General features: G+C 34.3%; 5 protein-coding genes and 2 non-coding genes across 7 annotated transcripts; 5 read left to right on the top strand and 2 right to left on the bottom strand.

The window, feature by feature from the left end:
- Nucleotides 1-2,063: 2,063 nt before the first annotated feature.
- Nucleotides 2,064-2,747, top strand: LOC107023691 (60S ribosomal protein L27). The gene has a single exon (XM_015224465.2). It carries the CDS (start codon nt 2,138-2,140, stop codon nt 2,543-2,545), a length of 408 nt encoding a protein of 135 aa, XP_015079951.1. The 5' UTR covers nt 2,064-2,137; the 3' UTR covers nt 2,546-2,747.
- A 2,438-nt stretch (nt 2,748-5,185) lies between these two features.
- LOC107023784 (tetrapyrrole-binding protein, chloroplastic) lies at nt 5,186-6,120 on the bottom strand. Its single transcript, XM_015224582.2, has one exon. The coding sequence runs from the start codon at nt 6,077-6,079 to the stop codon at nt 5,285-5,287; it is 795 nt and encodes a 264-aa protein (XP_015080068.1). The 5' UTR covers nt 6,080-6,120; the 3' UTR covers nt 5,186-5,284.
- Nucleotides 6,121-6,948: 828 nt separating this feature from the next.
- Nucleotides 6,949-7,020, top strand: TRNAT-UGU. The gene has a single exon. It is a non-coding gene; the product is annotated as a tRNA-Thr (tRNA).
- A 332-nt stretch (nt 7,021-7,352) lies between these two features.
- LOC107023396 (LL-diaminopimelate aminotransferase, chloroplastic) lies at nt 7,353-14,108 on the bottom strand. Its single transcript, XM_015224085.2, has 10 exons — nt 13,918-14,108; nt 13,188-13,264; nt 12,748-12,815; nt 12,258-12,374; nt 10,214-10,276; nt 9,526-9,630; nt 9,388-9,438; nt 8,655-8,975; nt 7,941-8,147; nt 7,353-7,848 (listed from the first exon to the last, which is right to left on the bottom strand). The coding sequence occupies exons 1-10, from the start codon at nt 13,998-14,000 to the stop codon at nt 7,555-7,557; spliced, it is 1,386 nt and encodes a 461-aa protein (XP_015079571.1). The 5' UTR covers nt 14,001-14,108; the 3' UTR covers nt 7,353-7,554.
- Nucleotides 14,109-14,819: 711 nt separating this feature from the next.
- TRNAT-UGU lies at nt 14,820-14,891 on the top strand. The gene has a single exon. It is a non-coding gene; the product is annotated as a tRNA-Thr (tRNA).
- A 1,022-nt stretch (nt 14,892-15,913) lies between these two features.
- Nucleotides 15,914-19,738, top strand: LOC107023906 (Golgi apparatus membrane protein-like protein ECHIDNA). The gene is made up of 6 exons (XM_015224749.2): nt 15,914-16,064; nt 17,968-18,024; nt 18,108-18,311; nt 18,455-18,514; nt 18,814-18,940; nt 19,295-19,738. Exons 1-6 carry the CDS (start codon nt 16,050-16,052, stop codon nt 19,381-19,383), a joined length of 552 nt encoding a protein of 183 aa, XP_015080235.1. The 5' UTR covers nt 15,914-16,049; the 3' UTR covers nt 19,384-19,738.
- A 1,053-nt stretch (nt 19,739-20,791) lies between these two features.
- Nucleotides 20,792-24,571, top strand: LOC107023234 (chloroplast stem-loop binding protein of 41 kDa b, chloroplastic). The gene is made up of 10 exons (XM_015223859.1): nt 20,792-21,005; nt 21,615-21,749; nt 21,900-21,986; nt 22,082-22,172; nt 22,318-22,372; nt 22,586-22,646; nt 23,080-23,301; nt 23,611-23,727; nt 23,813-23,902; nt 24,243-24,571. Exons 1-10 carry the CDS (start codon nt 20,904-20,906, stop codon nt 24,420-24,422), a joined length of 1,140 nt encoding a protein of 379 aa, XP_015079345.1. The 5' UTR covers nt 20,792-20,903; the 3' UTR covers nt 24,423-24,571.
- Nucleotides 24,572-25,215: the final 644 nt, after the last annotated feature.

Below are 25,215 nucleotides of genomic sequence, written 5' to 3'. Positions count from 1 at the left end.
TTTTCAACATACAAAAAATCGAAAAAAGGTTAAAAATTACCCCTCAAATAATATTTGGGAAAAAACTTGACAAATAGTGTTTGTTCATATACTTTGTCATTATTTGACAAATATCCCAAGTACTAGTTTTTTCTAGTATATGGGTTAAATCTTATTATTTGGGATTTTTTAAAAGTTTAAAGTTTACCCCAAATTTTTATCTTTTACAAAAACACCATCTATAGTTGTTGCTTACGTTGTATTACATAATTATTACGTTAATTTCAAAGTAGTGATGATATATTCGGTGAATGTGAAATGATAATATGTTTATTGATGAAAAATGATGAACAATCGGCTCAAGATAACAAAGTCATATGTTTTGTATACTTCATGATGTATGAAATGATGCTTGTTGCACTCACTCCAAAATTATCGCATTGCTCTAGTGTCATGGACGCTATTTGTTATTGTTGTAACAAAGATTCAATTGACTTGTAATACTAACTTATGATTAGTTTTTATGTTTTTAAAATTTGTGGGTATAAATCATATTTTTCAAAAAAAGTGAAATATATTTTCCAAATACTATGGCCAATCACATGGTGAAATTTCGCCCAAATTTTCATCCAAAAAATATTTGTCAAGAATATTTGAAATCTATAGCCAAACGCTAGCTTAGGTTTATTAGTTGATTATGCCTTACCATTAAAATAGAGTTACTTTTGCCCTCATTGTCTACAAACTTAACAAATATATCTCTGATTTGGACGGAATTCGAGGTAATTTGAAATTGGCTGGATTAGATTTGAAAAAGAGGTTGATGGGTAAAATTCGGGTTAATTTTGAGATTTCCAATCAAATTAGGGGTATATTTGTTATGTTTGTAGACAACGAGAGCAAAAATAACTCTATTTTAATAATAAGGGCATACTTAACTAATAAACTAAAGTTGAAGTATATTTTTGACTCATTTCCAAAATTATATAATGATCACTTTAACATTTCTCTAATCTTTATTTTCTAAATTTTAGTATAATATTTGGCCATAGATGGTACAAACAAGCCTATTTATGTTTCTGCATTTTATTGTATGAGTCTACTGATTTAAACAATTATTTTGTTTAAACAAAAGTGATTAATGAGGAAATATGTGTTGCACTCTTATTCTTGCTTCTAATTTTATACATAGTGTATAAATGATTATATGAGCATGTTTTTATTTGTTGAATCGTAAATTATATCGTTAACGAACAAAATTGATAATAAATATCTTATAGATTTGGTTAGCAGTTTAGCATATTCACAAATTGAAAATTAATAAACCAAATCGATGATAGGTTATGTAAAGTAAATCAATGATTATAATTTATAACTAAAATTCTAGAATAATTTAATTGACGAGTTTTAAATAACTTTTATACAACTATTATTGATGAATGTGAATGAAATACATTTCTTTTTTGTATTCATTTTGCAAAAGATTTATCGTTCATGCATACCAGACACTCTTATCTTATTTAATTTATGGTTAATTCAAGAAATCATACCTAGATTATACGATCTATTGCTTTAGGAAGTGTCTCAAAGTGATTCCTTTCTCCTAGATTTTATGCTAAAGATAGCCAAATTGGTATTTCTTTCTTTCTTTCACCACACATTACATTATTTTTACTTTTGAAGTGTAGAAACAAGCCTCGTAATCAAAATTATTTTTACTTTCGAAGTGTAGAAACAAGCCTCGTAGCCTTTTGGTTGTGAAATTTTGAGGATAATTGTTTAGAGGAATTTTTTTACCATAGATAATATTTTAAATAAAAATTCAAAGAAATTTAAAATTTTATTAATAGAGGTTAGATCAAAATCTAGAATTTTGTTAGTCATTGCAAATATTAAACAATTATATAAATGTTTTATCCATACGGTTGAAGCAATATACATCAAATATAATTCTGGTTGAGAAGGTCCAAATATCAAAGCCCAATCCAATAATAACAAATTATGGGCCTAAGCCCATTCTGCATTAGGGCTTTGATTTACATTCTAGCCCGTTGAGAATTAGGGCTTTATAAAGCCGAAACGTTAGGGTTTTATACTCCATTTCATCCAGCCGAGCGAGATAGTGTGTGTGTGAGAGAGAGATTCAGAGGCGGCGAGGATGGTGAAGTTTTTGAAGCCAAACAAAGCTGTTATCCTTCTTCAAGGCAAGTATGCCGGCCGGAAAGCTGTGATCGTAAGGGCATTTGATGAAGGAACAAGGGACAGGCCATATGGCCATTGTTTGGTTGCAGGTATCTCCAAGTACCCGAAGAAGGTGATCCGCAAGGATTCAGCAAAGAAGCAGGCGAAGAAATCTCGTGTTAAGGCTTTCATCAAGCTCGTGAACTACAACCACATCATGCCTACTCGTTACACACTCGATGTGGATCTGAAGGATGTTGTCAATGCTGATGTTCTTCAGGCACGTGACAAGAAGGTGACCGCTGCAAAGGAGACCAAGGCTAGGCTTGAGGAGAGGTTCAAGACCGGGAAAAATCGCTGGTTCTTTACCAAGCTTAGGTTCTGAGCGAAGATTGAATCCGATTTTGATGAAATGGTAATTTTTTTAGTATTAAAGAGTTTTGAGGAATGTTTTTGTTATCAAAGATACTATTAGGCTGTTTTTGTGTTTGCACTATTTTATTGATGGATAATTCCTGGCTCTTGTTTCAGTTATCTACAGTTTTATAATGGTTTGTTTCTAATGTTTGAGTAGCTTCATATTTCTATATTCGTGAGTCTATGTTTTGCTATTGTTAATTAGACGCTGCAGTTGCCAATTTACTGCTCTCATGTCTATGTTCTGTGTTGCCTTCTTCGGTGTGTGCACCAGAGTTTCTATATTAACATACTAAGTGCACAGATGCCTGTGTTCTCAGAGCTCTTTTGAGTTCTCTTATTATAATGTATGTTTTTTTTGCGAGAATAGATAGATATGAGACTCATAATTCCAAAGAAAGTCGGCATAATTGTTCAAAGAATTAGCAATTTGTAGTTTGCTTTGTTTACTCACTTAGGAAACCCCCCATAACAACATCAATAATAACATAGCTAGCGTGATTGCCCGAGGAATTGTCACCGGTGTAGTGCAATAGACTCTGGTAGTAATTATTCCGGACCAATTCAGCATAATGCTTCCTTATGGGATAGAATTTGAAGACTACCTTACCTCTTGTTGTCTTCTTTGCTTTATTAGGATTGTTCAGTCACTAGTATCTGTAGGTGTTGATAAAGTATATCGACCTTGCCTATGTATTAGAAGGGGAGTCCATGTTGGCTATAAGCAAGGCCAATATAGAGAACCTTACTCTCATTCAAGCCTTTTTCATCTATAGAAGTTCATCAGGTTGTTCTTCGGCACATTCATCCATTTCACACTTCTTAATCCCCTTTAATGCAGTGCACCCTGATATCAGCCCCCTTTAACGCTTGCAATTCAATCTGTGTTAGATGTGTTATATGACCAATTAGTTTTTCTAGATCAGTATGTCTGACAAGATCTTGCTACGTGCTGAAATTGCACTTAACAACTAGACTGTAGTCAGGAAAAGCTTTCCTATCTACCAATGTCATGTGATATCTGCTTACGGGATCGATGTTGGCCTATATGAGATGTGAATTGTGTTCGTCTAGTTGTAAGGAGAAGTTGGTTTGTAAAGTGTTTGTAAGGTTCAAAAAGTGGCGAAAACCTCCATACGAGGACTGCTCCACCTTCCATATGCACGACTCTTTAAGCAAAATGATTTTAAACGTCTTCTTTCTCATGGATGTAGCTTCGAGGTTCATAATTTTGAACTCAGATTCGAGTTGTTTCCACTGATTTATTTATTTATAGAAAGCATTTTTGAGCCCTCAGATTTTTAATTCGAGTGGTTTTGGATCTTGTTGATAAGCTATAAGCTTGATATTTAAGTGGAGATGGATAGGCGGTGCGAAAATTTTCGAATTCCACAGGGGCTGTGCTCGTTTCCACGAGAAATTGTAGCAAAATTTGTTTCAGTAAAGATAGATTTTTTTTATTTACTGTGTAAATAGTACGAGTTATTTTCAGTAGTGATAAATCTTTCAAAAGGTAGAGCATATCGAATTAATGGATAAATAGATTTTTACTATTTACTGTGTAAATAGTACGAGTTATTTTCAGTAGTGATAAATCAGGTAGAGCATATCAAATTAATGGATAAATAAAAGGAAAAACTACATAACTAAATATCGTTCAGTGTCATGCTATTATTATCTATATTTTCAGACGTATTTTAATACTGATTTAAAGAGTTTCCTATGTAATTTACGGTTAGATACATATATTTTGCTATCATATATGCAAAAACGCGGAAAGAGGTGAGCAAGATTGGGGAGGGATATGTATACCTCAAATGTATATGAGTCACATTAGATAAATGTATTGGTATATATCTAGATTGATTCACGTGTATCTAGGAGACAAAATTCATAGGAGAATGACAAGCGAGATGGGAGAGAAGTGAGAGATATTCGCTATGTGTTACAGATACATGCAAATCTACTTATACACGTATCTAGAGGTATCAAAATATTGTAACTTGCGTAATATGACAAATTCAAGTGTATCTAAGCAATAAATGCAGAGGATTCAAGTTGTTTAACGAGTTACAATTTTACAATAAAGTAGATTTCACCTCATACCACTAAAGTTTGAGAAAAGTTATATGTACAAAATTATACTCTTATTTTTGTGAGACAAATATTATTTTCGATTAATTTTTAACAATCCTTCTTCTTTATCCAAATTTGGAATCGACCATGTGAATAAACTAGAGAAGCAAAAAACCTAATAAGTTTGATGTTGGCACTAAATAATGACATAAAACATTCAAATTGAAGTACATTCATGCCAGAGTCATTTTAACTTCGTTAACGTCGCTAAAATTGTCCCTTTTTCCTTTTCAAATATGAATATATTTTAAAAAAAAGATTATGACACTGACAACAAAAAATGCCAAAACTAGATTGAACACATAATACAAACACGTTACGTTATGATATCCAGTTAATTAAAATATACATTTTTTTAAAAATTTTTCATGGAACATCTACAAATATATCAATAGTTAATTTATTATTTAGCTATACATATACTATATTAAATTTGTAAACAAACATTTTTACTTTTCATAACAACACAATAAACAAAAAAGAACTCTAATTCATTCAACTTTTTTTTTTTATCATCACATAATTTGTACTGATTTGATTAATAAACAAACTTTTTAGTTTCTTCAAAAATTTAAAAACTGTAATCTGGTTTACTAAATAATTTACTCCTTAAACCCCCAAATAAACCCCCTTTTTTAGCATTTCCTTTATCACCCCCTGAATTATTACTACTATCTTCCTTCTCTTCTTCTTCATCTCCATCTTCAACAAATGCTGGATGAGTAAAAATGCTCTTCAACAGTTGAGTTCCTCTCAGAGCATTCGTTAATGGCAAGTGTCCTTCGGGTGTTTCATCGTTCAATTCCCAAATAAACTCATTCGGAAAAGCCCTGTAATTGTACTGATCCACTTCTTCAGACTCCAGTTTCTTCATCCATCCAATTTTGATGAAGAAATTCGTGAAATCTCTGTTCGCTTTGTTATTCCATATCTTCTTCTGAACACTGTAACCGAATTTTCCGTCGCTGTATTTCCTCCATAGCGAATCGATTTCCTTTAGGTCAGATTCGGAAATGAACTGAACTTCGGAGAAGAAAACGTACCCTCGTTTAACCGCTGCTTCTCCGGCTAAAACGATGAGTAAACGGCGAGTCTCCTCGTCTGCTTCCCGGAAATTTTGAGAAATTAAGTGTTGTTCGAGAGTATCGAAGGGGGTGGTAGGGGTGGTGGTGGTGGTGGTAGTGGTGGTGGTAGGGGTAGTTGAGGAAACAGAGAAAGTTATGAGGTTATGATTGGAGAATGAGGAGGGGTTTTTGGTAATTGTCTTAGGAAAAAAAGAAGAAGGAGAGGAAGAAAAAGAATAAGGACAATCTATAGAATGCCTTCTTCTTAGTGTATGAATGGAGTTGAATGAATTTGTAGCCATTTTGCTTAATGCTTAGTATAGTGAAGAGAAAAAGATAGAAAAAATTTGGTTAAGATATAAGAAGGGTGGGGTAAGGGGGGTGTGAAGGGGGTGGGGTGGATGAGATAAGAAATGAGTGAGAGTGAAAGAAAGATGTCATCAAAGGAAATATAGTGCTTGAATGAGATTGGCTAGATATGGGTGAGTTTAGATACTCTATATCACTATCTTCTATATCTCTATAGGCAAAAGAAAAAATAAAATAAAATACAAAGTTGTGTATTAATTAAACACTTTGATACCTTATTTCTCATTCAATTCTAAATATGTGGTATGGAAAAGTTTTCTACAAATTATTCATTGTGTTTTTATGGTGGTTGTTGTCAAGTAAGGAATTTTGTAGACCATCATTCATACTATTAAGTAGGACCATTAAATGTGAAGTAGCTACCCCTCTATGTATTTTGTAAAGAAAAAATGTGATTATGAGCAAGTAGATTTTTTTGTGATGGTCACCATTAATTTTCATAAGATCCCAAAGCTATTCAGAACATCTTTTGGTAGTTGAAAGGTATATTTGAGTTAAAATGTAATAATAAAGATATTTGTGAATCAAAAATGTAAAACACGATAAAATCAACTCATATTATATAATTTATTGACTATTTTCTTTTTATAGGTTGTGAATATGAGTAGGTTTGAATTTTTGTTGTGGTCTACCACTTATTGAAGTTTAACTTTAGTAAGTTTGCAGAGCTTAATGCATACAATAAATAAGAAATCTAGTTTAAAAATATCTTTATGCTAGAGTAATAAATATTTCAATAAAATGTATGGAGTGCTGTAAATTTTAGTAATAAATATGAGTTTTGCTATCCTCCAACATACAAGCCTTTATAGCTCAGTGGTAGAGCGTCAGTCTTGTAAACTGAAGGTCCGCAGTTCGATCCTGCGTGAGGGCATTACTTTTAAACATAATATATTTTGCCGTTCATGATATTATACTCTCGATTTCGATTTATTTGTCTTATTTTCTCATTAGGAAAAAAGATATCTATTTCTACTTATTTGTTTAGCCAAAGTGACCAAACCACAAGTTGGGTTTAATGTTTCTGCTTTATTATCATTATAATTATTATTTTTGAAGGTGGAATCACCCAAATTGGCCTAATTAATCACACCATTCATTGGCCATCTTTCCAAGATGTGATGATTAAGTCTACCTTGATGGATAATATATTTGTGATGCTAATGTAATTAAATTGTATTTTTCACTTCTTTCACCAGACACTTTGTAAAAGTTAGGTTTCAAACTTCATATTACTCTTAAATATGGAAATTGATAGTGGCAATCATAGAATAAGCTTTATTCTTCCAGAGCAACATAGATATGATCAAAATGTTAACACGAGTAGTCAAGAAACATCATCTCAATGAATGCAAGAAGTGCAGCCTGCTGCATCTTTTCACATAGATATGCAGGCGAACGAGTTACTTTACTTGTACAATTCCTTGAATCTTCTGCAAGCTTCTGTGACGTTTTCCCTGTGCCCAAAAGCACTTACTCTCACAAAACCTTCACCACCAGGCCCGAAACCACTGCCTGGAGTAGTAACGACATGAGTCTTCTCAAGTATCTCGCTGAAAACCTCCCATGAGCTTCGTCCAGGGAAGTGTACCCAGACGTAGGGTGCATTTTTACCTCCATACACCTTGTAACCTAGCGAGTTAAATGTGTCCATTATGATTTGTGTGTTCTCTTTATAGTAACCAACCACGTCCATCATGGCCTGAAATGCAAAGTCAACACACGTACGTTCACATTGAACTCTTAAGCCTATTATAATGATGTTTTTTATGATTACGCGAATAGGGAGCTGACCTTGAAACCGTCAGGTGAAAGGCAAGCCAGACCACCAGCTTGAGCAATGTTGGATGCACCATTGAAGCTTGTACAAACAATGCGATTGAAGTCTTTTGCTACAGGAAATCCATCAGAATATAGGAGTGCTTTGGGAATGGCAGTCCACCCTAAACGAACTCCAGTGAACCCAGCATACTTCGAAAATGATGAAACCTCAATGGCAACCTGCAAGTGCAGTACAATAAGCTTACTGAATCACATGGAACAATCCGTTAATAATGTAAGAATCATTCAATAAACTTTGTATACCGGTGATGAGAAAAAGCATTAGAATTTGTGTCTCAATAGGAAATATAGCGAATTTCTACTGTTTGAGATCTACAAATCACTATTAACTAGAATGAAATAGGTCCAAATAGAGTGAAATGAATGGTGAGAATGCATATGCCGACTCTAAGTAACATGAAATTGAGGTATGGCTGTGATGGAATCAAAAAGAGTAATCGAAGGTATGGCTGTAAAGGGATTAAAAAGAGTAATAGAAGTAGAAGGATCGTCATAGTAGCAATGTACCGATAAGTAACTGCTAACGAACTGATACACGGACATTATGAGTTTGTCATCGATATTATACTGTTATATGCTACAGGGTTTGACTAAATGATAACAGAAGCTTTCACTAGAAAACAAAGTAAAGCTCAATGTTAACCAAGCAACATGATCTGAACTTACCTCTTTGGCTCCAGGAATCTCAAAGATGGACTTTGGACTGTCATCACATATATACATAGCATATGCAGAATCATAAACAAGGATCGAGCCATTATCTTTAGCAAATTGCACCAATTTAGTCAGCTGCTCCCTAGATGCCGCCGAACCAGTTGGATTATTAGGCGAACAGAAAAATATAATGTCTGTCCGAGGAACACTGGATAGATCAGGAAAGAACCCATTTTCTGGAGTACATCTCATGTATGCAATATTCCCATACTTCTCCACATCCTTCTGAAACTGACCAGTTTGACCCATAATAACACTCGAGTCCACATAAGCCTACAGTAGAAACAACAATCAACGCATATTTCAGAATCTTACACACACCATCACATAAGAGAGCCTTTCTCCAAGGCCTAGTAAGAAAACAAGGAGTAGTCCAACAGACAATAAAAAGACTACACCAAATAAAAGGAAAAGGTGCAATTAGATGCAATAATGAATTAATGATAATAACAAAAGACATATCAATAACTTTTACAAAGTATAAAAATTAGTGCTAAGTTATCAAGTAGCACCACTTCACTTAAATATCACAATGATGTGAAAAATCATATTACAAAATAGGCATGGCTAATCTACAATGTTCAGGTATCCTGGATGAGCATGGGCTGCCCTCGAACTACTCTTTTTCATTTGTGTCATAATACTATAATAGAGAAGAACAGAGGTATAAGCCTGAAACATTTACCGGATATGATGGATCTTGCACAGCCATACTCACATTAGATCCAAAAAGAACCTACAATACAGTGAAGAAATTCATAAACTGATAGTGAAAGACCGCTCAGTAATTTGAAAAGCCCACTAAATGCAGAGGAAACCAGACCTGAAGTCGAGATATATCACTTTTGGCACCATCAGAAACGAAGATCTCATCTTCTTCTAGTCCAACATTTGCATAATAGGTAGAAGCAATGGAGGCTCTAAGTTGCTGCTCATGCAGAAACAATCAATGTATTCTTAGAGTTATTCTGACAGCTGAATTTACATTTGAATCACGGAATAAATGCTATGAATAACAAATATGGTGACCAAAGAATAATTTTCTCTTACGATCTTAAAATAAGGATCCAAAATAATGATGCTTGACAACACCCAAACATGAAACATTTCACATCTCTTTTCTTTACTCGGTAGGCAAACCAAGAATTTGTTGAATAAAAAGCTAATTGCAAAGAGTAATAGATTATTGTTGATCCAAGAAATGGAAATGCTTTTAAATACTTAAGAAATTTCAGCTGCACATCCCTTAATGACGTTATGAATAAAAGAGAAAGTTTTTAAACTTTATTGTGTGGATACCTGAATAAAGAATATTGCAATGTATTCGAGGAAAGAAAAGGACAAATGAACAATCAAATTGGTACAAAAAGAGGAAAGACAAACTATCAGTGAAGGCCAGAACCATTATTATTGTAGCAAATTCAAAAGAAGGAAGAGAAACAAGGATTGGATAATAAATAGTAGAGCTAATATCATATTACTGAAATATGACGAGAGGGGGCACTACTTACTTTTTCTCCTTGCTCAGCACCATAACCACTGTAACCATTTAATGTTGACAGTTCATGTGCTCTCTGCAAATGAGCAAAGAAAACAAAATCAAGAACATGACTTATAGTTCAATAAGCAGAATAGATTAAAAATACACACTACCTATCAAGTTAATGGTAGTCTATGTAAGCATATGCTGAAATCTATCAACAGAAATATTTTATTTTTCATCAACAGAAATATTTAGAAACATGTCTAGTATAAAACCAAGTGTTACCCAGTGTTTTGGGAAGCGAGAAGCGGAAAAAAGCGACGAGGGCTTGCTTCACAGAAGCGAGAAGCGTGAAGCGAAGCGCGCGCTTTTTTTAAAAAAAGCGACATTTAGTATAAAAATAAAAAATATTAAATAACTAAATAGAGGTAATATAGTCTTAGATTAAAAGAAAATAGATAGTCAATAATACTCATAAGTCATAACATATAAAGCAAGACAATCAAAAACATAATTAAATCACAAAGACTCAAACTCCTATTCTTCAACAAGAACCTCAAACTCTTCAAGTGTCATAACCAAGGGTTCTACTTGGTCATCTTCTTCTTCATCAGAAGGCTCATCAACAAGGTTTCGACTTGAACAAGAACCTCCAACTCTTCTTTCCTTGCCCCTTAAAGTACTCCCCCTAAACCTATAAATATCCTCCTCAACACCACTTGCCACAAAAACATCACCATAAGTGAGACTTTCTCCTTATACTGAGAAAAAAGAGATGAACAAATTACCTGCAGGCCTCAGTCGAGATCTTGAGGAGAGAAAGAAGGGAGGCAGCCTGCTCAGTCGAGATCTTCACGAGAAAAAGAAGGGCGGCAGCCAGCAGCCTCAGTCGAGAGCTTCAGGAGAGAGAAGGGAAAGAAAGTCGCGAGGAGAGAAGGGAAAAAGAGTCGCGAGGAGAGAAGGGAAAGAAGAGTTGTGAGGAGAGAGAAGTTATATTTCAGNCAGTGTTTTGGGAAGCGAAAAGCGGAAAAAAGCGACGAGGGCTTGCTTCACAGAAGCGAGAAGCGTGAAGCGAAGCGCGCGCTTTTTTTAAAAAAAGCGACATTTAGTATAAAAATAAAAAATATTAAATAACTAAATAGAGGTAATATAGTCTTAGATTAAAAGAAAATAGATAGTCAATAATACTCATAAGTCATAACATATAAAGCAAGACAATCAAAAACATAATTAAATCACAAAGACTCAAACTCCTATTCTTCAACAAGAACCTCAAACTCTTCAAGTGTCATAACCAAGGGTTCTACTTGGTCATCTTCTTCTTCATCAGAAGGCTCATCAACAAGGTTTCGACTTGAACAAGAACCTCCAACTCTTCTTTCCTTGCCCCTTAAAGTACTCCCCCTAAACCTATAAATATCCTCCTCAACACCACTTGCCACAAAAACATCACCATAAGTGAGACTTTCTCCTTATACTGAGAAAAAAGAGATGAACAAATTACCTGCAGGCCTCAGTCGAGATCTTGAGGAGAGAAAGAAGGGAGGCAGCCTGCTCAGTCGAGATCTTCACGAGAAAAAGAAGGGCGGCAGCCAGCAGCCTCAGTCGAGAGCTTCAGGAGAGAGAAGGGAAAGAAAGTCGCGAGGAGAGAAGGGAAAAAGAGTCGCGAGGAGAGAAGGGAAAGAAGAGTTGTGAGGAGAGAGAAGTTATATTTCAGATTTTTTTAAAAAAAACCTAATTTTTTTTAAAAAACCCTAATTGTCGCTTTTTTTATAAAAAGCGCGCTTTTTTGCGCTTTTTCCTCAACGTCGCTTCTCGCTTCTTCCTCTGAAGCGAGTGCTTTTTTCAAATCGCCTCGCCTCAAGTTAAAAAAGCGCACAAGGGTCGCCTCGCTTTGAAGCGCGCTTTAAGCGCGCTTTTCTGCGCTTTTAACAACACTGGTGTTACCAGCTACATGATTTTTGTTAGTAATCCCATCATTGGTCAGGCAGAATAGGACACAAAAATACACTGAACTTTGAAGTTTTGACCCATAACAAAAAACTATAGCATGATAGAGATATCAGTATTACCTTTGCCATGGCAGAAGTTATGAATTCAGGAATGGGCTCGGTAGTGTCACCAATTCCAAGGCTTATAATTTGAGCATCAGGATGTTTCAACATGTGTGCAGATCTCCTTCTCGCGATCTAACTTCACCAAAGATATTGTTTAGAACTTAACTCGAAGCAAGTAGGAGAGATGGTTTACAAAATAAGAGTTCTCTTTGAGTGTATTACTATAAAGAATTGAATTATTTCTCCTATTTCAGGATGGAAGCATAGAGAGGTAAAGATACATAATTAGTCATCCAAATTCAGCTAAAAAAGCAAATAATTTTGCTTCAGGTAACTAAATTTGCTCACTGGCTTATCGTGATTCCAAATTACTGCAATTTCATCTAAATCAATATTTTATTTGCATGTTCCCAAAAGCAATGCTACATCTTCTATAGCAAAGTACCTTAAAAATACAGATAAACAGCAATCAACTTAATGAAAATCGACCAGTTGAAATACAGACCTCAGGAAACAGATAACCAGCTTGAAGTTTCGCTAAGTTTTCATTGCGGGAGACCTGTGTCTTGTAAGCTTCAAGACAAACAGAAATTTTGTTAGCGCAGTCAAATGTTAAGAGATTGCATAGCTATTTGAAGGACTGATACAGGTGAGACTAAGACCTCACCTAAACTGACAGTTGTTTTCTTTTTGTTATTGTCGAAAGACAATAATTTTACAATTCTTGCATTTCAAAAACGTGCATGTAGCAAAAATTTTGAGTCTTCAATTCGCTTTTTCAGCAAGTTGAAATAATTTATATGCAATACATTGATTAGTTTAAAGTTCTCAACATTAATTGCCAAAGGCTCTAACTGATCCACATTGCACAGGCTCGCAAGTCTACTATTCTCATTTCAACTTGGCAATATATAACTGGAAACCAACACTAACATACAGGCTTACAAGTTTTCTCCGTAGAGGGTGTTGCAACACATCTGACAATACCACTGGTTTTGCCTGGCATTGACACATTCTGATTCCTGAAACAATTAATGCACACTTTATACATTAAGCAAAGTATTAACGAAGCAACCATAGTTTTTTATTGTGTTCCCATCAATGCAGTTAATCTTGTTATACTACCAATCCAGATGAGATTACCGTCAGTTCATAAACTACTAAAATTATCCTAGAACGTAAATGCTATAAATGCAGGAAACTTTGTTTAATATGGAAAAGAGGAGAGTCTTTAGCTTCATGTTAGTCAAAATGAGAACACTAAGAAAAAAACAGAATCAAATATTTTTAGATTAAACAATTTATAAAGAAACAAATTCAAGAATCAGTACAAACCACAAAAAGGTCACCTTTTTCCATTTGAATTTGGGAGAATAAAAAAACCAATAATCAATGCAAGTACAAGATTATACCAGCAGAAAAAAGGACTCCTTTTTCCCTTGGGAACATTATACCTTCTTCCCATGAAAATACATAACAAAGTCAAAATGCTGAACCAATATAGGACATTTCTTCTCTACTGCTTCATCTAATGCTTAAAGGTTGATTTTTTACCAGCAATGTAGACCAATAATATCTATAACTAACGCAGATGATGAAGATTCAAAATAAACGAATAAACTGGAACTGAATTAACAAAATGAAAGAAAATATGGAAGATTATTAAATTGGGTACCTGAAACGGAGTTTGTTCTGACCCAGAAAAGTAGATGCTGATGAAGAGATTGAAGTGGAAAGACTTTGCTGAATAGCTGCCATTTTTTCCTTGTGTAGCTCAGTGGAGTAGAGCCCTCAGAACCCAAAAGCTGCTTTTAAAAGAACCCTAATCTTCCACCCCTTTTGCAAATTTGCAAGTAACTAATCATCACTTTGAATATTTTATTTTATTTGGTCAGCATCTATTGTAACTGTTTTTATTTTGGAATAATTATTGGAATTTTTAATTAAACAAAAATTAGACCTTATTTATTACTAGATCAAATATAATATCGATCAAAGTGAAAAGCTTTCTTATTTCATGTGTATTGATTCGAAAATAGTTTTTTCATAAAAATTGAGAGACCTTTTTAAAAAAAAAAAAATCAAATAAATATATGAACAAATAAAATTACACAGTAAAATATGAAATTATTGAGTCCAACCAAGATTTTCTTATAAATAAAGTATTAGAACAATTGAATAGTAACATAAAAAAAATTAAGTCATTGCAAATGCTATATGTGTAATAGCTCTATGTGAGAATTAATGTGATCTCATCCATTATCAATAGAATTGGATCACATACAAAGTAACAATATCTTCTTTTATATAATATATTTATGTCCAGGTTAGTTTTCATATATTTGAATTAATTTTACGAGGTATAAGTAATTTTATTCAATAATTTAAACTTAAAATTTTAAGATTTTCAATAACTTTACTGACCACTAAATTACATTCTTGTCAAAAGACGAAAAATTAACTCGAGAGCATTTTGCGCAACACAAAAAATCTATAATATGATTCAGAGGAATTTATTAACAGAACCTTTAACTTTTATAAGTGATATATTTTAAATTGAGTTCCATATCAAACACAGCCCTTATAGCTCAGTGGTAGAGCGTCAGTCTTGTAAACTGAAGGTCCGCAGTTCGATCCTGCGTGAGGGCATCTTTTTTTTTTTGTTTGTTAACGGGAATAGGAGATTTGAGAGAATGGATCGGGTTATTTTAAATGGGGTTGAAACTAGGGAAAAGGGTCTGATATACCCCTTAACTTTGTTATTTGGAGCTGATATACCCCTCGTTATAAAAGTGGCTCATTTATGCCTTATACAAACGGCTCACATATACCCCTGCCGTACAAAATGGCTCACATATACCCTTCATTTAACGGAAGTTAAAAAAATAGTTTTAAATTTATTTTTATTACTTCTAATTTAAAAAATAAATAAATTAGGGGTATATATGATTCTTCTATCAAAGTTCAAAGTATATTTTAATTTTTCTCATACATAAATTATTTTTTGACTTCTTTTATTATAATTATTTGAGTTTCTTATTCTTATTTTTTTTCTTACATTCCTTAGCTTAAAGAGAAAAAAAAATTAAACTATTTTTTTTGTGTGTATTATAATTTAATTTCGTATTCGAAGAAAAAATTTGGTCATCTACAATAAGTTTTACAAGAATATTAGTGAAACATAAATAAATTTGATTATCAAAATAATAATTATAAATTAGTCATTGAAACAAAAAAGAAAGTCAAAAAAAATATGTTTGACGAGGATTAAATTTACTCATATAGAATTATATTTTTTAGAAAAAAATAATAAAAATTTAGATTAAAATTATTATTTTTTTCATTTCCGTTAGAGGAAAAGGGTATATGTGAGCCATTTGTTTACAAGTAGGGGTATGTATGAGCCACTTTCATAACAAGGGGTATATCAGCTATAAATGACAAAGTTGAGGGGTATATCAGACCCTTTTCCCTTTAAACTATACATCAAAGTTGAGGGTATTTTTGACCCTTTTCCCATTAAAGTTTGATAGTGTAATAAAAGTTGAAACCATCTATTTCCTCGATAAAAGTGGTCGATTTAAACTCTATCAACCCGTCTACGAGAGACTAGAATGGAAGAACAATAAAGTTGTTGGGGGCATTTCTTAAATAGAAGAAAATTGGGGTACATTTCTAGAATTCCAAAAGTTCGCCGGATGCCAAATCTAAAAATTAGGAAAACAGCACAATTTTGCATTTCCACGAAACAATTTCATTAGAGAGATCAGGCGAAATCCTAAGGAAAATTGATTTGAAAAATTCGACATGGATCTTAACCCAGTAAGCTTCGTAGTTTTCCTTATTTGATTCATTTTTTCACCTAATGCTGTAAATTGATACTTTGAAATCTCACAATTGTTTTTTTTTGGTATGTGTGAATGAGTTGCATTGATGTTAGGGTTTTGTTTGAGCTCGTAATTATTTTATTTGATCTGTTGGTTTGCTCTTTTGTTTGGATTTTCGTGTTTCCATTACTTTTCTACTGCATATCATGTGTTACGGATCTGTCTTTGGGAATTGAAAATTTCTGCTTTAGTGAATTGTATTATCCGGGTAGGTGAATAATTTGTTTTAGTTGGATGGATTGTTACTGAAAATCTAGGTGAAATAATGGAGTTAGTAGGAAGTGTTGATTTGCTAGGCTCAAGGATATTATGGAGTCATAGTCACAATTTGATGAGTTTAGTGTGGGACGAGTAGTCGAGTACTCACTCGTGTTGATCCCCTTGTTTACCAAGCAAGATCGAAATGATTGGGCATAAAGTGTCTGTAGATGGTTCTTAAGTTTTGTCATTGATTGCCTATTTAATATAGTTGTATCTCTTTTTGAGAGACGACATAGTATTCCTGCTTTGTTCTATTCTCAAATCAATGTGAGCATTGCACGGATTTCACATCCAGACAAAGGAGGGAAAGTGCGGTTGGTTTATGTCTAGCGTAAAAGAAATATCTTCTAAATGTTGAGATCCTAATTTGCTTCAAGGAACAGATTCTTTTACTTGGACTGGACCTAAATATTGTAAAATGGATGTAGGAGACTTGTTAGCCAATCATTTTAGCTTGGGAATGGAGCTTGGTGATTGTTTTGTATTACATAGTTTCTTGTGTGTGTATATTGATGCAACTCTGAAATTTAAACTTCTAAATGTGCTATTTAATTTAATTACCTATATTTATTTTATTTTAAAATGTGCTATTAATTTTGGATGACAGGTGAGTCCCACTTCCCACTATATCATGTCAGTTTCATGATCGGTGTGGTTAAGTTTTAGGTTAGTTTAGTAAAAGGTACAAATAGCAGTCTAGTACACTTACCTTGGAGATAGAATCACATGGATGAAAGTTGTTTCAAAAGACTTATAAATTCTCAAAATCTACCTGCACTTTAGAGAGAAAATGACGGAAGTAAAGATCCATATAGAAGATACTGGCTAGTTGGAATTATAATCTATGTTGCTCGGACTCTTCAAAATGTCGACAGGTGTGTGTCGGGTCTCCAAAAGTAGTGTTTTTTTTGGAGTATTCGACACGGGTGGGGCAACATTTTTGGAGAGTCTGAGCAACATAGAATTAAACTAATTATATTGGCATGCTTACATTAGCTTAAACATTATAGTAGTTTTTCTTACCCCTTTTTACCTTGTTTAGATATTCGTATGTTAGTAGAAAATCTAGAGAACTCTAGTGGTAGATAATCCAAACTATTGGATATTGGAATGAAACTGGTCAGAATGTGGCGAAATAGATCTATAGTGCCAATATCAACTAGCATGGGATTGAGTGTTAGTTGTTTTGTTATTGTTGTAATCTTTAAGTTCATTCCTTTTAGATCAATCATCTGGATAGAAGGGTGATATATGATCTAGGATAAGCAATGCAGGTAAAACAGGATTTTTTATCGGATGTCCCCGAAGGTAATTTTCTTTTTAAAAAAATAAAAATGGTTAACCTTTTACATAATACTCTTTAGCTTAGAGGAGTTTGTGGCCTTCCACTTATCTTACTTTTCTCTGTTACTTATTGTAGATGATCTTCCCTTCTTATTTTCTCTCTTTCACTACCCTTGCTGCTCCTTTCCCCTTGCACCCCTAAACACTCTCCGCTGCAAGGAAAGGAGGGAGCACATAGAATTTGTTGACTGATTCTGTCATAAAGTTAATTAAGCTGTCACATTCTTTCTCAGCCTGCAGGGGAGGACTATGCACACCCACAGATATGTTTTTTCCATGTGCTCTTCAAGGTCTAGCTTATTACATAGGCTTTTTATTTTAATGTCTTAGGTTGTAATTATGTTCATTTAATACATTTTCTTTGCATTGACAGGCAGCAGCATTAGCGTTTTATATTCTGTCAGCTTTATTTGTTGATAGTTTTGTTATCATCTTTGTGGTAACTGTTCTTTTAGCTGCTCTTGACTTTTGGGTGGTTAAGAACGTCAGTGGACGTATTCTTGTGGGTTTAAGGTGGTGGAATGAAATAGATGACAATGGCGAGAGTGTGTGGAGATTTGAGTGCCTTGATCAAGAGGTGAGAAATCTTGTTTCAGGTTCCTTAGCATCCATCTTTACCTTCAGATGTTCGTTTATTTTAGAAGTGCTTGCCCATTTAGTCATTTTAATAATTACCTTTGTTGCCTTGGACAAACCTTTTTCCTTCACTTCTCCTTTCAGTCAATGGCTCGCATGAACAAGAAGGATTCCTGGCTGTTTTGGTGGACTTTGTACCTAACAGTAAGTGAAGACTCTATCACACTGGCTGCTTATTCTAATGTTCAATATATCAAACTGAGCACATATATTGTACAATCAGAAAACAAGAAAAATCTGCAACAAACACAAAATATATGTGGATACGAACAATGGCCCTTCACACCTTGGCTTCTCGATTTTTGTTTTCAGCTTTTACTTTTTCAAGATTCAGGCTTCAAATATATTCTAGAACTTCTTTTCTTTCTATCTGTACCTTATTTTTGCAAAGTGAAATAGTTAGCCGTTGATGTGTTGCACCTGATCCATGTACTTTGTTGTAGGCTGTTGCTTGGTTCTTTCTCGCGATATTCTCCCTCATTAGGTTCCAAGCTGATTATCTTCTCGTTGTTGGAGTTTGCTTGACTCTCAGCGTCGCAAATATTGTTGGTTTTACTAGATGCCGCAAAGGTGTGTACTTACTTTAACTTCTATAGATTCTGCCTCTAACAATATCTTTACCTCTGGAGTTTTACTTTGTTTGGGTGCTCCAGTTTTCATGCATGAGCATAATATGTATGATGATAGATGTTGTCAGGTTCCCTCATTAGTTTGTGTATTCTCTTATTCGCTTCTGTTTTGCTCTCACTGGGTATGTATATATGTATGTATGTTGTTGCTTCTGTCTTGCTCTGCTTGTTTCAGTTCTCATTTGTGTCTGGTAGTCATGATCAGATCTCTGTGTACTATTCTCTTTAAAATTCTGCTTTCCAGTATGCCCTTACTGTTTAATATTCATATATTTTTCTTCTTTCTAATATCCAGATGCTAAGAAGCAGCTTCAAGCATTTGCAACCCAGACCCTCACTTCTCGGTTCTCCTCTACTCTACAGTCGGCATTTAGTGTTGTTTGAACAATTAATACAGAACAAGCTACTCGTGGGAGGAAACTGGTCGTCAGTGTCCACCTCTACGAACAATCATGTATTGATTATATAATGGTGGTTTGTATACGCTGTGAAATTATGATGGCACATATCGGAAGGATGCTTAGGAGATTTTGACATGGTGTTAAATTTGGACTTCTCCTTTATTGAGGTCTTGTACATGCAGAACATGAACGAACTGGGAAAACGTTTTTGTTCCTTTCAGTTTTCATGAATCCAATTGCTTCATTGTATTTTTTTTTTTTTTGCACCGCACGGCTGGTGAATAGACGTATGGGCCATATGCATAAATGTATCTGAAATTTGCCATTCACGTTCTGCAGTAAGTGCAACTAGGGGTAGGGGTAAAGGTTCCATTTGTTTGCGGTGTTCATATCTGTTTTCTAATTTACTATGATATGTGTCCCGAGTTGAGGCTTTTTGGGACAATCTCTTTTTTTATTTCTACGAGGAAAGGGTAAGGTTACTTATTATACTGCTTTCTTCAGACCCCATTTGTGGGATTTAATTGGGGGTTATTCTGTTTCGTTTTTTCCCTTTCTTTTCTGGTTGTCTGATATTTTAAGATTAGTTTCTTTACAATATACACACACTTGAAGATATTTAACCCAGCTTGACTATAATTAGGTGAATTGTGGGTGATTATGATTATGATTGTTAATCGACTAATGTACCACAGAATTGTAGTGAATATAAAAAGGAATCTACAACCGTATACTCCGTGTATGGTGGTCCGGAGAGGATTAAAATGCAGGTAGATTTTACTCCTATTTTATGTGAGGGTAGAGACTGTTTTCAATTGATCGTCAATTCAAAAAGCTAACAAGCAACCAAGGTTAATAAGGAACTACGCCTAATATGATAAAAACAAAAGGATATGAGATTAGCCTCTGCCTAACGAGCAATATATTACTTACTAATTTTTATGTCCTAATTTTCACCTATGTTTCTTCTTATCTAGGATTTATATTTTCAATAAACTGAATATATGTCATGACATGTCTAATCTTCTTCTTCAATAACATATTTATATACCTTCTCTATCTTATGTCCTCTTTTATAACACACTTATGACCTCCTCGTCACATGTCCAAACCATTCGAGTATCAAAAACTAATTTTGGTTATCCTCAAAACTACCCCTTTACAGTAGAGACCAAAAACTAAAAAGTGCTTTACATATTGTCATTATGCGCCAATCAAGAATGAGTAGATTGAGAGGCTATGGTTTTGTTTGAAGTTAAGGCTGAGGTAAGTGTGGATACCTAACTGAAAATTGTGGAGGGATTCTAAGTGGGGTCTCCGTCTTATCTCAATTGTAAGAATGAGAGGAAGCCAGAACAAATCATAATCACTAGAAGAAGAAGAAGATATGGACATCAAGAAAATCATCATAGCCCTTCTTCTTCTTCTTCTTCTTCTTTATTCTCTGCCCCAAGTTCTTCTTCACACTGAGGAAGGAAAAAAAAGCACCAAATCAACAACAACATGGCTAGTTTGGTTGCTATTCAACCCAAACAGCCTTCTTTCTCTCTCCTTCCTTCTTCCAATTCTGACTTCAATGGTGCCAGATTGATCTCCTCATTTCAGGTACCCACATATGTTGGGCTTTTTGTGGGTTTGGGTAGAAATTTTTTGTCATTTTTTTTGAATACTGACTTGGGGTTTAGCTAGTATTTCGTAATTTGCATAAAAATCCTACCTTTATCTGTTATGGTTTCAAGAAGATTATAAAAATATATTCTTTACTACACATTAGGCTATACTATTGTGTGGTAATGTTTTTTTCAAATAACATGGTATCTGAACCAGTTTGTGCGATTAGTTAGTTACTTGGGTACGGGCTACCTACTACATTTCATCACTACATGTAGGATAACTCTGTCCAAAAAGTCTTGGACAAATAGGAAGAAACTACCTTTAGTGTATTTGAAAACAGAGACCTCGTGGTTCTCGGTCCAGTTTATTGACCTCTAGGCCGGCTCCATTGGGTGCTACTGTGATAGTGTTATCTTTGTCTTTTTAAGTTAATCTTTGGCTTATGCAAGACAAGAAGAGTGAGTATTAATTGTTTAGAAATGCTGAGAATTGATGCTTTTTCATATTCCATATGTATCAAGAAGCTGCTACTTTTGCTTTGCTGCATAATGAGTTGATATGATAGGTTTTTCTGGTTTTACTTTTATATGATGGTTGTAGTATAAGAGGAAACCATGCCTGTCAAAAGGAGCATTGCAAGTTACAGCCTCGAGTGAAAAGAAAATCCTGATAATGGGAGGCACGCGATTCATTGGTGTGTTTCTATCGAGACTTCTTGTGAAAGAAGGCCACCAGGTAATCGACCCAGACTAAGCTCTCTCTAAAGTTCAAATCATTTTCTGACTTCTACATTGTCATCCAAATTATTACCAGGCGAAGATTACAGTCTTTGATGTTTGAAGTTACCTTGGAAATTCACAATCTTTTAATGATGCACAAATGCAGGTTACTCTATTCACAAGAGGAAAAGCTCCAATCTCTCAACAATTGCCAGGTGAATCAGACCAGGATTATGCTGATTTCTCCTCCAAGGTATGTTGGAATTCTATGAGCTCTAAAGCTTTGGGATTTCATGATTAGAGTTGCTCTAGGAGTCTAAGTAATGAGAGTTTTTGTTCCAACTGCAGTTATTGCACTTGAAGGGTGACAGAATGGATTTCGATTTTGTGAAGAGCAGTCTTTCTGCGGAGGGCTATGATGTTGTGTATGACATAAATGGTACTCATTATTAGTGTTTTATTCTATATCTCAATGTATTCCGCGTTTTTTGTTGTTACAAACATTTTTTTTCTGGTAGAAGTATGTTTCTATTTTTTCCTCCTTTTTTGGTCTATTGTTCATGAACAATTCTTTTTTTATTCAGGACGTGAAGCAACTGAAGTGGAGCCAATATTGGATGCATTACCTAATCTAGAACAGTAAGCAGTGAATCCTCTTAATACATATCTGCTATGATTCTGTACCAGGAATCATTACTACTATACCAATTAGCTTGAACTATTTTACAATATTTGGTCATGAATTGGTCGCATTCATATGGCTTAGCCACTCTTTACTAGGTAAACATATCTGAATGACCGGATTGTGGTGTTCCTTTTTATCTGATTATTTTAACTGCCTATGAATCTCAGGTACATCTACTGCTCTTCAGCTGGTGTATACCTTAAAACTGATTATTTACCACATTTTGAGGTCAGTTTAGTAGCATATGATTATTTTTTGAGCTTATATTCTGTCTATTTTGTGATACTATGTAGTTAATAACAATAGACAACAACACATACATGACCGTCATTTTGGTTAGTAGACACTTAAAAACAATATTTTTGCTCAAACAAGGTGGAGTTTTACACAGGAGGTTATTGTCAATATTTCAGTTCCAAGTTCTTAAAACTAAGGTTCGACTGGAGGCACTTACAAATTCTTATTATTGAACCTTGTCTCCTGGCAGAGAGATTAGACTTCATAATTATCTCAGAGGTGTAACAAGTAGCAGCTTATCTGCTCGATCCTATTTGCACCTTGCTTCAGCCTTTCTTCTAAGTTTTGGTCTTATCTTATCCCTTATTCTTTATGTAGTTGTTTTCCCCAAGGTTTAAAAAACCATCTTTCCCAATGTCAACAGGTTGATGCAGGTGACCCGAAGAGTAGGCATAAAGGAAAGCTTGAGACAGAGAGCTTGTTAGTATCACGAGATGTTAATTGGACTTCTCTAAGGCCTGTTTATATTTATGGGCCACTTAACTACAATCCTGTTGAAGAGTGGTTCTTCCACCGATTGAAGGCTGGTCGCCCAATTCCGATTCCCAACTCAGGGATGCAAATAACTCAACTTGGACATGTGAAGGTTAGTCAGCACATATTAAAAGAGTACTTCACATGTTTCTATTGTAAACATCAAGCAATGCTATCGCCCTAGAAGTTCAACGTAGATGTGTTTGCTTAGGTCCTATACATATTCAATCTTTGCAAGTGGCTTCCATTTAGTAATAACCAGGAAATATGTCTTTTCAAGTAGGAGCAACGTACTCTTAGTTCACTTTCAGGCAATACTTCAGTTCGACAGCATTATAACATAATGAGCTTAGGAATCGTCTAAAGAATCGCAGCCTCGTGTCTATGTGATAATATTTTTGCTTTCGGTTGATATTGGCAGGATCTTGCAAAGGCTTTTGTTCAGGTTCTTGGAAATGAGAAAGCAAGCAAGCAAGTATTTAACATATCCGGAGAGAAATATGTCACATTTGATGGATTAGCTAAGGCTTGCGCCAAGGTAATTTTTTTTGGTCAATGTTAGCTTATATTGCTTGTAAAAGCTTTGAATGATATACAATTGACTCTCAATATTCCTGATCCAGGCTGGTGGTTTCCCTGAACCCGAGCTTGTTCATTACAACCCTAAGGAGTTCGATTTTGGCAAGAAGAAAGCATTCCCATTCCGTGACCAGGTAAATATTAGTGTGTTGATTTCAGTTGTTTACCATTCATATTGAAATTTGAGACATTCTTTATCAGAATCAAATGATATGATCAAACTAAATGAATCATCAGTAAAGATTCACAACATGTTCACCGCCTCTTATCCTAGTCCCTTCCTAAAACACACATCAGTATGCTCACTAAAACACACATTTTTGTACAATCAATCGTAGTCCAAACGAAATACTACAAGAAATATGGTTTATTTCCTCTGTTGAAGTTGTTAGCTGTCTGTTTAATATCGGATTCTCTTGTCCAACACTAGTCTATCTATGTCTTCTCGTTGGTCTTAACATCGAATTTCTACAGCATTTCTTTACATCCATCGAGAAGTCAAAGGCTCTGCTAGGATGGAAACCGGATTTTGATCTGGTGGAAGGTCTTACAGACTCTTACAACCTAGATTTCGGACGAGGAACATTCAGGAAAGCAGCTGATTTCTCTACAGATGATATGATTCTTGAAAAGAAACTAGTTCCCCAGAGCTAGTGTTTCTGTTTTTCATTTCATAAGTTTTGGTTTCTTGCCTTTTCTCCAAGAAGTTCACAAGTCATTAGTGGCAAACTATTTGAAATTTTCCTTGTATATTAACTTCACTAAAATGAAATGAATGACAACTATTGTCATTTTGCCATCAACATTTTGTTGGGGGAGGGGGTGGGGGTGTAGTGTGGCGGTCGTATAAATAACGGTTAAACTATGCGAAGTTGAATAAAAACGTTTTGTGTCAATATTTTGGTAAAAATAAAAAGTCCTTACCGTTAATAGTTCGATTCAAATATGCTCCAATGGGTAAAACTTATCCACACACCGGGTGTATACATCAAGTCAATACATGCATGTCATGTTTTTAAATTTATAGTTCATTTTACTTAACCATCATTAATTAACATATGTGTTACTTCATTAAATCACGTAATAATAGAAGTTGCATTAATTTATTGTAAACACCCGATGTGGATAAGTTTTTTTCCTGCTCCAATTTTTACTTTATTGAGTCAAAAATGTCTTTTTTCTTTTAAAAAAAAAAAGAGAATCTTCTTTCCTACTATTTGATAATTTTTTACTTTCAAACTTTTAGAATGATATGTTTTAGGCTGTAAGTTTTGCACTATCTTTAATTTACAACTACAATATTCAAAATTCTTAAATTTTATTTCAAGTCAAACAAATCTAAACGATCAAAATACTATATCTATATTAATTTGATTTGATTATAATAAATGCTAAAAATGTATGTAGTGCTTTAAATAAAAGTTCAAAAGAGATTCATGCGTGACAC

This window comes from Solanum pennellii, chromosome 6 (assembly GCF_001406875.1).
Source record: "Solanum pennellii chromosome 6, SPENNV200".
NCBI classification, from domain to species: Eukaryota; Viridiplantae; Streptophyta; class Magnoliopsida; order Solanales; family Solanaceae; genus Solanum; species Solanum pennellii.
This window is presented reverse-complemented; position numbering and strand designations above follow the sequence as displayed.

Excerpts from the sequence above, each read along its gene's own strand:
- LOC107023691 (XM_015224465.2), top strand. The coding sequence starts at position 2,138 with ATGGTGAAGTTTTTGAAGCCAAACAAAGCTGTTATCCTTCTTCAAGGC.
- LOC107023906 (XM_015224749.2), top strand. Across the intron at positions 18,312-18,454 it reads TTGAGTGCCTTGATCAAGAG|TCAATGGCTCGCATGAACAA; the intron begins GTGAGAAATCTT and ends TTCTCCTTTCAG. Across the intron at positions 18,941-19,294 it reads TTTTACTAGATGCCGCAAAG|ATGCTAAGAAGCAGCTTCAA; the intron begins GTGTGTACTTAC and ends TCTAATATCCAG.
- LOC107023396 (XM_015224085.2), bottom strand. The coding sequence starts at position 14,000 with ATGGCAGCTATTCAGCAAAGTCTTTCCACTTCAATCTCTTCATCAGCA. Across the intron at positions 13,265-13,917 it reads CAGAACAAACTCCGTTTCAG|GAATCAGAATGTGTCAATGC; the intron begins GTACCCAATTTA and ends TAATTGTTTCAG. Across the intron at positions 8,976-9,387 it reads TGCAAGATCCATCATATCCG|GCTTATGTGGACTCGAGTGT; the intron begins GTAAATGTTTCA and ends TTTCTACTGTAG.
- LOC107023234 (XM_015223859.1), top strand. The coding sequence starts at position 20,904 with ATGGCTAGTTTGGTTGCTATTCAACCCAAACAGCCTTCTTTCTCTCTC. Across the intron at positions 21,006-21,614 it reads GATTGATCTCCTCATTTCAG|TATAAGAGGAAACCATGCCT; the intron begins GTACCCACATAT and ends TGATGGTTGTAG. Across the intron at positions 23,903-24,242 it reads CATTCCCATTCCGTGACCAG|CATTTCTTTACATCCATCGA; the intron begins GTAAATATTAGT and ends GAATTTCTACAG.
- LOC107023784 (XM_015224582.2), bottom strand. The coding sequence starts at position 6,079 with ATGGCTACAAATTCATTCAACTCCATTCATACACTAAGAAGAAGGCAT.